The sequence below is a fragment of the Amblyomma mixtum genome, chromosome 4 (genome assembly GCF_055824585.1).
Source record: "Amblyomma mixtum isolate Tamu chromosome 4, ASM5582458v1, whole genome shotgun sequence".
In the NCBI taxonomy this organism is placed as follows: domain Eukaryota; kingdom Metazoa; phylum Arthropoda; class Arachnida; order Ixodida; family Ixodidae; genus Amblyomma; species Amblyomma mixtum.
Window position 1 is genome coordinate 16,460,402 of NC_143015.1, and position 17,039 is coordinate 16,477,440.

Here is a 17,039-nt window from a genome sequence, read left to right on the forward strand (position 1 = left end):
CAGCAAGGAACATGTTAGATTGCATACCATGGGTTTCTCGTGGCATCAAGCTATGCAACAAGGGTAAAATTATCATCCTCCCTGTATGGACGGTGAGTTATACGATTTTGAAATACAGTACAACCTCGTTAATTCGAAGTCATCGGGACCGCGAGAAATCTTCGAATTAAGCGGGTTTTCGAATTAACCGCACACACCAAGAAATAAGACTTAGGCAAAAAAAATTTGTTGCAGGAACGTGTTACCTTTATTCGGCAAATTTTGAATTACTACTGAAAGTAATCAGAGATGCTGGTTTGCCGCGTCCGGTAGTTTGCGGCTCCTAAGGTCATGCTCTCGAGTTGTTCAAATAGACGAAACATCTCTGAACTTCCATCGCGGCACTCAACAAAACTGCGGATAACGTTCAGCGATCCGATAACTTCACCAAGAGCAGGTGCTCGGGGAGGCTCGTCGGTGTCGTCGTCGCTATCGTCGCTGTCATCGCGCATGTTCGTACCAGCAGTGATCTCACTCTCCAAGTCAGAGTAGCCAGTCTGCTCTTCGCTCTCAAAGTTGATATACTCGGCGAAGCCTCCTCTGCGCAGAGCGCATTGATGCGGTCGCAATACTCTGCTCCTTCTTCGTCAAGAGTAGTAGTACATGTGTGGTCTGCATCGGCATCAACAGTGCTTTCACTGGAAAAACCAGCGTGTTCAAAACACCGCCTGATCAATGTGGGCTCCACTTGTTTCCAAGCGTACACCATGAGGCATATGGCTCCGAGGAGGTCGATGGAGTACTCCTTGCCATTGTCGTAGCAAAGGAGCATGCGCTTGAGCAGGTGGTACCGATAAATCTTCCTAGTGTGGTGAATGACGCTTTGGTCCATCGGCTGCGAGATCGCAGTGGTGTTCGGAGGTAAAAATACCATCCTGATGGCCTGGAGATATGGGATGTCGCCATGTGCCGGGCAGTTGTCGACGACAAATAGGACATTCCTGCCCGTGGCTGCGAACTTGCGGTCAAGTTGCCGCACGTACTCTTCAAATATTGCACCTGTCATCCAGGCTTTCTTATTGTGCCTGTAGACGAGTTCATCCTTTGGCGGCAGCCGCGCATTTTTGAAGCAGCGAGGCTTCCCCGTCTTCCCGACGACCAGTAGCGGCAGCTTGTGTTTACCGCACATGTTTGCGCCGAACAGCACAGTAATCCTGTCCTTGGCCTGTTTTCTACCCTTGATGGCGGTGTTCTTCACTGAGAATGTTTTTGTTGGCAGCATCTTATAAAAAAGTGCAGCCTCGTCAAGGTTGTAAATGTCGTCTGCACCGTACTCGCTAAGCAGCGGCGCCAATGTGTGGTTTCTTTAATCCTCGACAACGCTCTCGTTAGTGCTGCCGCTCTCACCACAGACGGTCAGAAAGGTTAAATTATTGCGTTCTTTAAAACGGCAAAACCATCCATTACTGCACTTAAATTCCTCATGCCCAAGTTGTAGAGCTAGGTCGTTGGCCTTCTCCCGCAGTAGCGTTCCATTGATGGGAAGGTGGGCACCGTTTGCTTTCTGCAGCCAGCGAAGCAGAGCAGCTTCCACATCTTGATACGTGGGAGCCCGCACTCGTGACCGCTTCGAAGAATATGTCTTGCCGTAAGCCTCTAGTATTTTTGACTCGTTGCTCAATATTGTGGACAACGTCGAGAGGGGCACGCCATGCCTATTGGCCAACTCGGTCTTCGAACAAGCGCTCTTGCCTGCTTCCTGGATCAAGCAGAACTTCTGCTGCAGCGTTAAAGTCTTGTACTTTGGCATTTCTTCACTGCTACGGTCACAAAGCTAGCACTTCTGCACAGTAGCCGACCCCTAACCACAGCGCACAACACAAAGAAATGGCGCAGGCGAGACCTGCGCGGCGGTGGTGGCGGCGTACTTGCAGCGTCGGAGGCACGGGGGAAGAGTGGGCGAAGCACACCAAGGGATGGAATGGGGGCGAGGTCACGTGATAAAAACCAGTATGCCCGCCGTGTTGCAGTGAAGCACGTCTTCTCCTCTGCAGGCGCGTGTTTCGGCGGTGCGCGAGGCGCACTGTGGACCGATTTTTGTGCAGAGAGTGCTCCGGCTGGAGCGCTTCGCCTATGAATCATCACCATTACTATGTGGCTTTGCCTCGCGGCTCCGTAGGGCCGTTGTTTCGCCGGGTTTGCGGCGAAACATGGATCAGGCATTGCCGCATAGCAGTCCATGTGGACGTTCATGGTGGACGTTCCTGCTGGCTTTCGTTTCCGGGTAGGGTCAGGCAGAATCCCGAACTCAGGTGCGTCTCCTAGCAGACGTCGCCTTGCGCGGTGGACTGGACTCAGGTCCTGCGGTGAATGACTCGAAGGGCTGGCGTCGTGACTTGCTGGGGGTGTCCGGTACATGGAAGGCTACCCAGCACCTCCACCAGATGTCACGTTGTAGTGACGGCAGCCCAGTGGTCAGGAAGACACAAGAAAGACTTGCAAACGAAGCTCTTTATTTGGACTGACTTGCGCCCGCAAAAGAACTGGATCACTCGGTGGCGGCGTAAGCAACAAGCGTGTTCGTCAATCGTCGAACTACGAATGTCCGCTGCTCGCGGCATCGTTCAATTTAAAGCCGGCAAGGAAACTTCGAGATAACAGGTCGAGATCATCTAGAGTAATCTGGAAACACGTAGATACAGCTGTTCATGGCTGTGAACAATCGAGATTAGACCGGTCGCTTCTCGCGTCACGAACAAAAATGATAACACCCCTTTTCTGCGCGAACGAACGGACGCTACAATAATACGTGGCAATATTTTTCTCAACATGACACTCAAAGTTCCGTTCTTTCTCTAGCGCTGCTGCAGCCTAGAGCTAATTCTTTAACTCGAATTTCCCAACCCTGGTTCGTTCCATTTTTTCGCACTCAGTACAAACTGCAATCATTAAAACACAACCTACCAGTCTTGCTAAATAAACTCAAACAAGTAACCTTCAAATCGCCAAAGCAACTACGAATACACTTTTCACAGTTGTAAATGAGAGTATGATTGCAATGACAAATATTCTACCATGTCTCTATTTCCTTGTACATTTTTGTTCATAGCGTTGTGAATATTTTTGTTGTGCTGCTCGGAACCGACGTCTGCTGTTGCCTTTGTAAACGGCTCCAGGGCCCAGTCAAGTTGCTGGCTGCAACTTTTAGCCCTGGAGGCCGTCCAGTATTCTGGTAAATAAAATATGAATTGAATTGAAAAACCGAGTTCGAATTATCGAGGTTGTACTGTAATCAGTTCCTTCCCGTTTGTGAAGTGCCAAATTCAAAACCCTGTAGCTCAACTTCTATGATAGGCAGGATAATAATTTCACCCTTGTTGCATAGTTTGATGTCAAGAGAGGCCAAAGGCATGCGTCCTGGCAAGTTTCCTGCAGCAAAATTTATCAAAAGCTCTAGGCAAAAAGTTACATAACATATTGTATAAGTGCACAAGGGCTTGCTTTACAAAAAATTGGACTCAGCATGCAAAAATACACGTTTTTTGGAGATTACATCATTGTGACTTCATTGACAAAATATTTTTTTCTAAGACCAGCTTCCCCCCTTAACAAAGAGGCATCTCATGCCTGATTTCATTTTGTGACACACTGGAAGTGATACATTCACCAGCTTCATCCCTCGGTGAATCAAGCTCAAACTGTCCAGAGCAACTACACACAAAGCAGAAACTGTGCCTACATTTGGGGAAGATGAAAAGACCACTCCAGAGCTTTCTCCACCATTCGATTTGCCCCAAGCACCTCCCAAGCAAGTTCTCCTCAAATTTACTCAATGGTCACAAAAACAGCTTACATTCCCTTCCACGTATTGTAGAAACCGAAATACAGGTCGAACTTTTTCTCAAAAAACTATGGAAAAAAAGTCGACCCCCATCTTGTATACCGGTAAAACTACGCAAGTCTTGCAACAATGGGTGGCTGAAGTCAACAGCCTCCATCGCCATCAGCAGCAGCGCGGTGTGGCACCGCTGTTTCCCGTTTCTGTTGTCACAAAGTTATTTTGGTTTGTGGCTGGGTGTTGTCGGCGTGGAAATCTCTCCCCTCGTGCACTTTTTGCACTGTACCTTCTCGGTTATTAACGACATAAACCGAGGTCGCCAAGTTCGGTTCGCAATAACCGCGTTTAGCGGCGTAATCGTGGGTAGTGTGCTAGTATGACAAGGGTAGTCTCGCCTGGAACTTCTTCGTGTTTTCAGTGCTAAAAAATTTTTTGTAGAAAATTTACGGCGCGTTAATAATCGCACCCCTAAATTTGCGTCAATTTTTTTTTTAAAGTGCAATCATTATGCGAGTAAATAAAGTATCTGATAGCTAGTGCTGAGTTACTCAAAATTTCGTGGAACCATGCAAAAGTTACATGACAATAAAGCACGAACTGACACAAGAGGAACGCCGATCACAACGAGCAATCGCAGCTGACACAATGAGCCGTGCTCCAGTGGTGTCGGCGCATCTTTGGCACTTTCTCTTTTGGAATGTGATACCACGTGGCAGTACACCAGCTGGTGCTCAAAAGCAGCGAAAAATAATAGGGCAGAGCAAAAACAAACAAAAAAAGACACACAGTGCATGGCCATTGCCACGGCATGGTTGCTCGCCTAGGCGGACAACGCCCGCGACGCAAAGTAAGGAGTCCGTTTCCTGGGGCAACAGCGGGGGAACATGCGCATAGAAGCATATGCCTCCGCGGTCATTCTACGGTGGTGGCGCAGCTGCGTACTCTCCTCTAACTCGTTCGTGGTGCCCCCGCCTCCCCCATCTTCCCCATCCCACTCGTAGCGGCATTGCACGAGCTGCGGTGGAGGTGATGACGGCTCCTGCCGCACTGGTGCATCAGCGAGACTGTGAATGACGCTCCGCGTTTATGATTTCAAGTAAAGCTGTTTTCTGTAAATATTTGCAAAGTGATTTCACCTGCACTTATTTATTAGGTTGATTTCCGTTCTGCAGTGTCCCTTTGACTCTTGCAAAAACTGCATGTAACGAAAAATCTCAGACTTTCTTACAATTTTGTTATTACCAGGTTTAACTACTCGGCAGACCTGCAGGCAGGCCGTCGATGCTTCTGCTCGATGTGTTTCGCGGCCATCTTACCCAAGCTTCAGAACGGCCATTGCGACTTGGTTCTGATTCCAGGCGGCATGAGGCCAGTGCTGAGACATTTCACTCAACAAAAGCTAATCTTCGACAGGAGTGGGTGCAGAACCCGGCCGGAAGAAGACGACGTCAACGGAAAAGCTGCAGAAAGAGTCCCCCCCGTCAGCCATCACGAGGTGGATTTCGGAGGCATGGAACCGGGTCCAAGTTCACATTGTGGCCACGTCATTCAAGCAGTGTTCGATCACAAACCACTTTTACAGAACGGAAGACGACCTCCAGTGGGATACTGAGAGTGGTGGCTCAAGGAGTGCAACGGACTCGAGTGGGAGTGGGAGTGACTGAGTACCAGACACACACGGTGGATTCACTGTCTGCACCTGTTTTTCTTTTGAATCTTTGCCAAATAGAATGTTATTTCTCGCGCCCGTCTCGTCGAGGTATCGCCATGAAAAAAGGGGCGGGGGGGGGGGGGGGTCATTTTATATTTATAAAATATAAATATTACCCCCCTCACTTTCGGCATCGCGACTATGAAAAATTTTTTTGCACATGTGCAACAAGTTGAATGTTTCAGCGTACAAACAAGCTGAAGCTGTAAACGGACTGCTCATCATGCTTCCTTTACGTCACTGGTTGCTTTACACTCGAGCCGTTGCTTTTTTGAACCAGCACTTTATCATTTTTTTTCTTGCTGTCCCAAACATATGATACGATGTACACTTCATTAAATCACTAATAGGGTGACCTATTTGGGGCCTCCAGCTGAAAAGCTACCTCGTACCGTGCAACGCAGTCTATCGCCCACCTGGCTGGGGATGTGGGTGACGGTGGCGGCGGCCAGTCGGGTGAGCACCCTCAGGGTGGCCTGCACCAGCCGCTGGGACGGGTAGCGGGGCAGCAGCCGGTGGAGGCACTCGTCCCGCACCAGGGCAGCCGTGGGGGCGTCCTGGTGCAGACCCTCCAGCACACCCAGCAGCCGCAGCTTGGTGTCCACGGGGGTGGCCAGGCCCTGCACAGGGGATTAAAGAGGGAAGAGAGAAGGAAACAGTGCCTTGTATGCCTTGATGGCAGTCCGACTGTTGAGGCCACGGACCGAGGATCTTGACCTCTGTGGAAGGGCGAGGATCAGGGCGGTCCAGAGCGCAACGCAGCTTACGTCTTTGGTCCACAGAGACAGGGCACTCGCACAGGAGGTGAATGATTGTCTCTTCACAGGCACAGCTTACACAAGAGGGGCTGTCGGCCATCGCTTCTAAGCTGAAAGTTTGAATTAATGTGTGGTTCTACGGTACAAACACAAGCAAAATGGAAGCTCGGATGCTCACACCGCTTAAAAGCAATTTTTTTTCTTCGCATGTGCATTTCTTGCAGTTGTGCACGACAGTGTTGGCAACTCTGCTGAAGCGGATGTGCAAAACACACACCATCTACTAAAGGTAGGCACTAGAAACAAACGGACAGTGTTGGATTTTGCCAATCCTCTTTCTTGTCACAAATCAGGAGGAGGGACCAGAGTCATATGCCTCTGAACATTACGCGGTAGCCTCGACATCTTCACTTTCGCCGTGGCTCTTGGTTGCTGAACGAGTGTTTCGGCGCAGCCTTGGCACAATTTCACGAAAAACCGCCCTTTGTAGCAGCAACTAGCAGGTTTAATGCAATGGTGCAGGTTGATGCAACTGGTACAGAATTCCTATCACTGCAAATACTTACTACTACAACAATAGATACCTGACAACAAATAACGGTGTGAGAACTATACGTTGCTATTGTTATCTGTTTGGTTCTGTGCATATGTTCTTATGTGTATGAGCTGGAACGGTAATGCCCATTTAACCACCAAGCAGCCTGTTCTCTGGTTTTCCCCACAGCAACAACAGAAACCTTTAAGAATTCAAGTGACAACAAAGAAACCACAAAGAAACCACTTTTTAATCTTTCAAATGATGTAACAGACATTAGTATACATAGATCGCCACATAGTAGTTGCCTACGACTGTTCAGTAATTGAATTCTTTTTATGCCGCTTCAGTTTCATCAGCTGAATGATGGCTGTGATGTGTAGCTCATGTTTAGGTCACCTGAGGCATGAAAAAAACAGCAATATAATTGGTGACATGTCATTTGTTGTCATTATAGCAATAGAAACAGGCTGGCTTAAGTGTTATAGTGAATTAAAACTATGCATCAACAATTATATTGCTGCTTTTTTTTTTTTTCATGCCCCATGTGAGCTAAACCCCAACTACACGTCACAGCCATCGCTCGGTTAATGAAAGCACAGCCGCATTAGAAAGAAATTGAATTATAAATTATTAAGTGGTCGTAGGTGAATACCATGTTGTGAACTATGTATTCTTATGTCTCACGCATCAGTTTAAAGAAAAATACATGCAACTAATATTAGGTGTTTATGGTCCTTTAAAGGCCTACTTGACCGAAAGTTTACTTCGGCTAATTTTGTGCTGGATATAGTGCGCATGTTATGAACAATATTTATATTTAATATTATGGCTGTGAAGCGTCTAGAATTTTAGTTACAAGCGTTCAAAAACCTCTGTAGCAGACGACGCAGTCCCCTAGCGGAGTGCTGGACAACTAACAAACCTGACCGGAAATGACACACAACTGAGACACCGGCATCGCCGGCTCGACAGTTTCAGGCGTTCTGAAGTGAGTGCGCGCCCCTTGTAAGCTCCCTCTGGCGCGTTTCTGGCTGTTTTCACCGCGAAGCTCGATGGTCTCCGAGAAAAATTAACTGCTGGCATCATGTCGACGAAGTGCGTGGCCGCGGAAAGGAATACGAGGAATGCAGAAAGCACCATGTATACCTCTCGGCCACTGCCCTCCCCCCCCCCCCCCCCCCCCCCCGATCTCGAAAGCTGGTGTAAGCTGTCTGGAGCTCAGGTTTTAACGTGAATTCCCATCTTTTCTTCAAAAAAGATAATGGTGGGTAACTGACACTTCTGCCTCGCGCTAACCCCTTTTGTGGGTTGGGCTTTGTCAGTAGACCTGCCCCGGTCTACATCATGCAACAGAGCACGCACGTGTTTCTGGCCCGATCGGCAAAGCATGCCACGAACCGAGAGGGTTATAATTCGGAGAACGCTTCGAGGCGTTTCTAATCGGGAGAATAAAGAGGACAGGGGACCACTCGCACAAGCTAGCTTAGCCAGTTCAGAAGCTAAAGTGGACGGCTTTGCTCATCGAGCAGCGCCCTTTTGACGGCACGTTGTTTACACCATGCAGAAGTCTAAGGAGAGGTCTGCTTCGTCTGAAAAGGAATCAACATATGACGCGTTTATTGCAGGTACAACTCTGCCCAACGTGCAATAATGCCGTCGTGCGCCGAGTGTGTCTGCTGCCTTCAAGATTTGCAGGCCGGGCTGAGAATCCTGGAAGGCCACATGAGCGTTACTGAAAACGTCGAATTTCTTACTGCCTCGCGCCGTTCATACTTGAGGTCGATTACAGGAAGCTTCAGCGTTACCATTCAAGGCCCGTCTGCAAGACCTCGTAGAACTGAACGCATGTTATTTGAATGATAATATTTTCAAAGGAAGACCACACGTTTTTGATTATATGTTCTGCATTATTACTCAGTCGATACAGACACACTGCCTACGGTAATTTGCCCGGTGGGCATATACAGTCGACTGGGGTCCGGCAACCACGTCGTTCTGCCCAGCTGTGTGGTTTGAAAAGATTAGAAAAACTTTTCCGCCCCTGCAGTACACGGGCTTTCAGTGGTTCTAGGCAAATACAGTAATGAACGCAGCGCATAAGTTTTTGTTCATTTGAATCGGCATGTATTTCGCAATGCGCAGTGGCTGGCTCGACCGAGGCGCGCAAAGATGAACCAGCCCACCATCGGCACTGCATTGATGCCACGGCCCTCGAAGAGAAAAATGTATATTTATTTTGCAGCACTAATTTTGCTTATTCTTTCGCTTAACGCAGCGCTTAATTTTCTTGAGCTCCCTTTTTAGACGTCCAGCGGTTTTTATTTATTTATCTCGCGTTCACAGCACCTGTTCCAAATTTCTATGCACAGGCAGGAATGCCTTTCAACGGAGGAGAAAAATGAGAAGGAAAAGGAGAAGGCAGGTCATTTTTTTTTTATCAAGACAACAACCACATTGCACACACAGCAGAGCACACATGTGCTGTTGGCACGCGCGTGCCCGCTCAAAAAAGCCGACTTGATTATACAAGCACTTCTACTTGGCATCCATTTGAATATGCTTCTTTCGTCCGTTATGTCCGAACTTTGCGCAAGCTGTAATCGAATACTGCCAGGCAAAAAATGTTCACTAGCATTGCGGCGCGATCATATTCGCTGGGGTTGAGCCAGGAATTTTCTGGTCTACTACAGCAAAAAAACACGTTTAAAACTTTTTCTATGTCGTTTCATCCGTTTTAAGATGTGTGTTTTCACATATAACCAGTATTTATCGCACAAAGTGCTGCACGCGCTACCGGTACCAGCGCTTTGCTCCAGCCGCGACGAGCAGACGCTCCGAACCTGTCCAGACTCTATTCTCAAACGTGCGTCACTTCCGGCGAGCGGCAATGGCACCCGTTTTTCCAGTTTCGGTATTGAAAACTCCGATTTTTGCGCGCCTTTGGCACCGTAACTGCTTGAAACTGGAGCGTAATGTTTTGTGGGTAGCATAATAGCGGGGTGTACTATGAAAAAACAACCTTTTTATGGTTTGAAAAATTTCGGTCAGTAGGCGTTTAAGAATGGGCGTTTGCATTCACTTCTACTGCACGAAAAGGACAAAGTAAGGAAACACACGCTATATGTACAAGCACAGTACTTTCAACTTCATTCCACGAAGTGCTCAGTGGTTACGGTGCTCCGCTGCTGACCCGGAAGACGCGGGTTCGATTCCGGCCACGGCGGCTGAATTTCGATGAAGGCAAAATTCTAGAGGCCCGTGTGCTGTGCGATGTCAGTGCACGTTAGAGAACCCCAGGTGGTCGAAATTTCCGGAGCCCTCCACTACGCCGTCCCTCATAGCCTGAGTTGCTTTGGGACATTTAACCCCCATAAACCATACTCAGCCACTCCACGAAGGAAGACAAGGCACATTTCAGTGTAAAGCCAACAATCTAATGAGCACGTCATAGCACTGGATAAGTGTTCAGGGAAGACTGGCGTATTTCTGCGCTTGTGATATGCGTTTCCTTACTCCGCCCTTGTTCTCTTTGTGCAGTAGAAATGTATACCAACTAAGCCCAACAAGTATCACTGAAGGGTACCCTCCGGAGCTTTGGTCAGACGTCGTGGTTATATTCCAGCGACGGGTCCTCACCTGGATCATCTGCCCGATGCGGGCGCACATGTTGGCCGCAAAGGCCTTGGACTGAGCGGCGAAGCGTGCCGCTGCAAAGATGGCCGCCTCCTGCTCGACGGCGTCGTGCGACTCGAGGCTGCTGCGGATGCTGTGGTGCAGGTCCTTACGCTCGGCCACGATGGCGGCGATGCTGCCCAGGGTGCGCAGGGTGAGCGCCCGGGCCACCGGGTCGTTGCTGTACATGACCGAGAAGATGCGGCGCACGAACTCGTCGATGTTGAGCACCTTGTCCAGGTGCCGCTCGCTCTGCTGCACCACCTTCAGCACCAGCATCCGAAGGAAGTTGCTCCTGCGTTAGAGTTTTCACGTGACGTCACGGACGCCATCTTTGGGTACTGTGGCTAGCTTCCACAGTGTACGCGGGAACCGGTTTGCGATGGGCGGGTTAACAAATCGCCGAGGCTTTCGCTGCGCTTTCGGGACCCAGAGATGGCGGGAGCTATGACGACGGTGAAAACTGCAGAGGCATCCACTCACCCGACCCGGAACACCTCGGCCAGCTTCAGGCACGCCGAGTTGATGAGAATCGGGAACGGGTACTTCTCGAAGAGGCGCGGAAACCGCACGATCGTCTCGCATTGCTCCCCGAGGCGGCCCGAACGCAGGCCTGCACACACAGAGATTCAGCCAGTGCACTCCGTCCCTGTGCTTAAAACAAGCCTTTCCAATGCAAGGACAACGAAAAAACGCGAAGCTACTTGCATATATTGAAGAAGCATAGCTTGTTGGGCCAGTTGGTGCACGGTAAGTAGAAAACCAGCGGAAAGGACGCATTCACAAGGAGGAGAAGTACACAGGGCAACGCTGTCCTGTGTACTTCTCCTCCTTGTGAACGCGTCCTTTCCGCTGGTTTTCTACTTACTTGCATATACTACTTGGCCCCGCTAACCCGATCGAGAAACAGCGGTGCGCAGTGCAATACCACCCAGCGCCTCGCACCAGCCCCATAAAAGCAGTGGCATCTGGCGCACAGTTGCTCCGTACTGTGTGACAATGTGCCAACCTTTGTCCAGCTCTGTCAACGCAGAATTCGCATCCTGGTCCGTTTCCGAAAAAGAAGCGTCGCCAAAACCCAGCAAACGCTGCCCGGCCGACGCCATGACGCCGGACTGGTTACCAGCGTTGCCCAAGCAACTGTGCACACATGGCCTTGCTAAATCAGTTTCGTTGTTTCGAACTTTAAACGAAGATAGTATTTTTGCACCAAAATTAATTACGGTATGTGTTTGGTGTTTAAAAGTGGATTCTAGTGCGGTAAATATTACGGCAACAACGAAGGCAAAAAAACCAAACTTTTAAATGAGCGGGAGACCGATTTCTTGTTATTTTGGTATATTTTTTTAGTATTATGTGCAACGTTGATAGGCAAGCCATCAATAAACACATATCGACGCGTGAAATTCACCTGCACTCAGTAAATGATTAATTAGTTTTCTCTGGTTTAGTTCTGGTTTCGACAGTCGAACGCATAATCGGACGTTTGCTGCGACGTACGAATCACAGAGTTAATACAAGTTGAGGTCGTGCACGTAAGGCATACAAAATTTTCGGGGTAATAATTTATTTGTCGTTTTAATTATAATTATAACCACTGATCATAACTATCAGCCACGATCAGTGCTCAGAGTCACTGAAAAGCTGAACCAGAGGGAAGGCGCATAATAACTGCCCTCTTGTGACAGGTGTGCGCTGCATGCGTTGGCATTGACAACGTTTTGCCAGAAAGGCGGCGTTGAAGCCATAGGCCGTCGGGGCTCATTGTGTTCACTGACGTTGGCGTTTTGCTCCGATCACTTTAAGGAAGTGCGCATAATGGCTCCCTGGGTCAGTGGACGCCTGATCGTGCTTACGGGGGGTGATGAGAGAAAGATGCACGTGGGCTGCAGGCATTGACAAGGTTGTGCCAGAAACGCGGCGCTGAAGCCATAGGCCGTCGGCGTTCATTGTGTTCGTTGGCGTTGTCAACGTTTTACACTCGGATCATTTTAAGAAAAGGAAGGCGAGCGCGCGCGGCGAAGCACACCATCTGTGCATAGTGACGTCACTTGCGCATGCGCAGCACGGCCCTCCAGGAGCCACGTGAAACTGCTCAACCTCGGCCAGTGTAGCTCACGCTACAAAAATTTTCCAGTGACTCCATGGTGTCAGAATATTTTAGGTGTTGACACTGACCGCCCGCCGCGGCGGTGAGTGCGCACAGATTGTGTTCGCCCTCTAGTGCATGCGCCGACCGCAGCGGCGCGTGGGCGCCGATAACAGGTGGGACCGAAGGAGCCTTGACTCACATGAGGCGGAAAAGAACTAGAAAACTAACCAAAGTATGCCGGACACGAGGACGGAGAAAGGAAGAGCATTAAACGACAGGTTAGAAACGCGGAAGTTAAAAATTGGATGAATTCAATGGAAAATAAGCATACTGGAAGCATATTGATACTGGAAAAGGCAAATCATGAAGGAATTGTTTTATGATAACTTAAGAGGCAGAGCCCTACTCTTTGAAGCTAGATCAGAGTGTCTTAGACGCGCAGCTACAAAAAAATTTAACGAAGATGATGACACATGTGCTGTGTGTGGTAAATATGTAGAAACAATTGAACACGTACTTCACACTCAAGTGTGATGGTATCCATCCGGATGTCGATGGAGGCACAGTCACTCAACCGGTTATTCCCGTGAAACGAACCCATAGATGTCTAAAGTTATACACTTAAGAATCTTCTGATCACGCATTACATAACTCCATCCAGAGTTGTATGTAATTGATTACTTGTAATTACTTATGTTTTTGTGTACCCCTATAATTACTTTTTCAAAATGATAATATTTCAGGCAATTTAGTATTGTTGTTCTGTAATCGATTACCGGCCGGTAATCAGTTACTTCTTTTCAAAAAGGCTACCGAAGCGTCAGTGACGATGTGATTGCGTCGAATACTATGGCCACACACGAAGGTGCACATGGCTGACTGCATGACGTGTTGCGCTTTCCATGGTATCCATTCCTGGTGTAGCTGGCGCCATCTATGAATGCTTCTTGCAATACGACGTGCCTAGCTAATTCGTCGTAATAAAAAAAAACTACTTTTTTCTTCAACTGTTAGTAACAGCGCAAAGATGGTGTGGACGATGAGAAGGAATACTTACTAGACGGGCGTTGACTACCAACAATTTCATTTAGCTTCAAAGGGAGATATTATAGGTACAGCCATTGCCCATGCACAGCGCCTATCATAGGATCAAGTGATAAACCTATACTTTTCTGTGCAGTCATTGCTTACTAACAGCACTAGCCTCAGTTCTACACAGTAAAAAACAAGAAAGGCAATGTAAAACTGGCATATAACCTGTAATAAACCTGTGTTTATCAACGCAGGTGAGCGGGCTCTCAGTCGCCTAACGTGAATCGCCAATAAGAAATTTGGTATGTGCAGAGACGCTCTTTTATTTCTCTATAAGGCTTACGTAAGACCAATTTTGGAGTTCAGTTGCATTCTGTTCTCCGGTTGTTCTACATACAAAATTCTCACCTCTGGTGCTTTTGGAGAGGCACACTCTATGGCTTTGCCCAGGTTTGCCAAAATCAGTGGCAAACTGTGTCCTCTTTCTGGAAGTCCGCGGATGGGATTTCAACTCTCGCTTCCAGCTTCTCGCAGTGCGCACCTTGTTATGGCGACTTGAGCCTGTGCCTGGAGTGGCTTCAGTTTTTTTGACAAACCCAGCTTTGTTTTTAGACAAACATTGGCAGCAATGCAAACTGCCTCAGTTTGTGTTTACAGAGCACCTGTTGTTCAGAATTTCAGTCTCGCTTAGGTATGTGCAATGCGTTAGCAATGTGCAGGCTGCTCCAGCTGTCTGCTTCGACCATACGCTGCCGCAACATGTAAAGAACTGAACGGCAAATGCGTTAAATGGTCTCCTGGAAGAATATCTGTTCCAGTGTCTGAGCCTTGTAGTTATTTTCACAGATGCCTCTCAACATAGTGAAAAAGCAGCAGTAGGTGTTTATTCCCACGCACTAGATTGGAGTTATTCTATCCGGGTCCAAGATTATACACCCATTTATGTGGCTGAATTTCTCGCTATTGGTTCAGCCCTTCAAAAAGTTCGCCGCTATATTGTTTGATTGCTCAAGGGTCTCATATTGAAACATTGGATGAGGGACTGTCTCAAACTGTCCCTCAGTGTTGGCAGCACTTGAAAGCTCACGGACTAGTCTCTTGTACCGATCTCTAATGTACTTTGTGCCCTGTCATGTGCAAGAGGTTCATTGTCAGTGGATCCCAGGGCGCTGTGGCATTACTTCAAATTCAATGGCCAATTTCGCTAAGAAATCAGCCATCAATGGGCTTGTTGCCCCACTGTTCTAAACCTTACCCGTTTTGAACATTTCCAGCTACGCCAGAATGTGAGCCATGAGCTCATCTTTGCTACTACGAACACTTAAAATTCCCATGGAACGTTCGCTCACGTGCTTCAAGGCAGTGTGAGGTTTCCATGATGCTGTTGCATTGCAAGATTCCTCATTTCAATCTTTATTTATGCCGTTCTGGATTCAGGCCGTCGAATCTATGTGTGTCGTGTGGGGACGTTGAATCCCTAGACCATTTCATCCCCTCCTGCCGGCGGTTTGCAAGATTGAGAATAAAGTATTTGCAAATTCCTCTTGCTCAGTTAGGGCTACCATTTACTCTTTCTGTCCTCCTCTCCTTCAGTGCAAGCGTCTAAGGGCATGCCCTTAAAGGGAAGCTACATAGGTTTTAGAAATCAACTAGCTTAATAGGGACGAAGGTGTGAAACCTGTGGGTAAAGCATGCGAAGTCTTTTTGGGCTAGCATTTGAAATAGTGATGCAATCCCCGATAAAAATAGCGACACCCTTCAAGCTCCTCTGCAGCGCACAATGCTAAGTGGAGGGCACATGATGCCGTCATCGAAGGTGTCGGTACATCGCCAATGCATAAACGCCTGCTTTGAAGGAAAAAAAAATAACGCCACCGAAGGGAAACCCTGCCGTTAGTTGTTTCGCAGTGTCCAATGAAGCATGGCAGGGTGTGGCTGACGAGAGCAGTAATTTGAAATCATACCTTCCGTGACGTCACGCTGAACTTCCCCGCACTCCTTTGGTGCATTAAGGAGAAGCGCAAAATTTAATATACGATTACGTAACTATTTTAAATGCTAGTGCAAAAACACTTGGCGTGATGAAATGAACGGCGCCGCAACAAGGACACTAACAAGAGAGGGGACACCACATGCGCACTTGGCGTGCTTTACTTACAGCCTATATATACTTGAATTCTCAAATATCGCGAAATTCTCAAAAAGTGGTGCAGTTGCCCTTTAAGCTGATGTGTGAGCTTCTTCGCACGTGTGTAACCGAGAGCAGGCGATTTTTGCGTTAACTCTTCTTTCCCTTTACTTTCCTCTCAAACTATATTTATTTATGTTTATTATTTTTAAATTTCTTTTAACCCTCACCTTTTTGTTTCCTCAATTTTCATTCCAATCTTCTCAAAATCTCTCAAAATTTGTTGTTCGTTTTCCCAGATTCCTCAATTTTTTATGAGCCGCTTGAGATAGCCTGAATGAATTTTTGTTCTGTTTTGATCTGCACCAAACCCTGGCCCATCCCCCACCGTGGGAATGTGCCATCGCTACAGAGGCAACAACCAGTGCAGACAGTTAAAACCATTTGTAGCAAAGCAGTGTCAAAAATGAAAAAATAAAGAGATCCCAGTCAAGGAGTATTCAAGACGTAAGAAAATCGCAGAAAAGATGGTAGGGATCACCTTCCACAAAAAAAATAAACCACATACACGTGTCCATCCAGAAATCACAGCTCTTTATCAACGAGTGCTCTCCCACTTTAGAAATAAGGCAAGTTTCAATAATCTCTCGCTTCAGTTGGTCTTTGGTGCATGCAATTGTTTAAGAGCGGTTTACAACCACAGCTGTTGCAATGGTATGCCAAGAAACTGCCGGATTCATTTTTTGCGTTCCAAGTTCTGTTCTTAGGCCCTATCTTCATAGCAGCTTCCCGTTTGCCCATTGTAAACACTATTCCAGGTGAGGGGGATCTTAAAGATAAGTTTTCTCCTGCGTTTTGTGTACTTGGTAACATGCTTCTCAGAGCATGACTTGTGGTTTAGATCACGAAGCATTGCATAGACTTTGCCAAGCTTTTTGCCATCTTCTTAGTATTGCAGAACAGCCTGTGGAAATACGGAATAACATGGCGGTTCGCTTCGCGCTTCGCTTTTCTGTCTGTTGTTTTGTAGAGCTTGCTTTCACAAATGCTGGAAATAAACGTATTTAGATAACCAGAACTAATAAGGCGAGCGACATGGTCATCGAACTCACAGGTGAACTTGAAAATAAAAGAATGCTAAAGCTCCTCTAACAAAATTTTGGCACACAGGAGCTACTAAATCCATATACAGTTAAAACCCGACTTACCAAAGTGATGAGCAGGCTGGAATTATTTCGTTAAATCGGGAAATTTGTAAAATTGATAAGGGCACTGTTTGCTTCTTCAAAAT

General features: G+C 47.6%; 1 protein-coding gene across 3 annotated transcripts in view; it reads right to left on the minus strand.

Annotated features, from left to right (window-relative positions):
• Nucleotides 1–11,632, minus strand: part of defl (Integrator complex subunit 7) — a 68,167-nt gene extending 56,535 nt beyond the window's left edge. For all 3 annotated transcript variants that reach the window (XM_089586222.1, XM_089586221.1, XM_089586220.1), the window contains exons 1-4: nucleotides 11,506–11,632; nucleotides 10,980–11,109; nucleotides 10,461–10,791; nucleotides 5,945–6,148 (exon numbers count right to left, since the gene is read on the minus strand). In XM_089586222.1, the coding sequence (XP_089442348.1) occupies nucleotides 5,945–6,148; nucleotides 10,461–10,791; nucleotides 10,980–11,109; nucleotides 11,506–11,602 (762 nt within the window). In that variant the 5' untranslated portion in view covers nucleotides 11,603–11,632. The remainder of the gene's footprint in view (nucleotides 1–5,944; nucleotides 6,149–10,460; nucleotides 10,792–10,979; nucleotides 11,110–11,505) is intronic.
• Nucleotides 11,633–17,039: the final 5,407 nt, after the last annotated feature.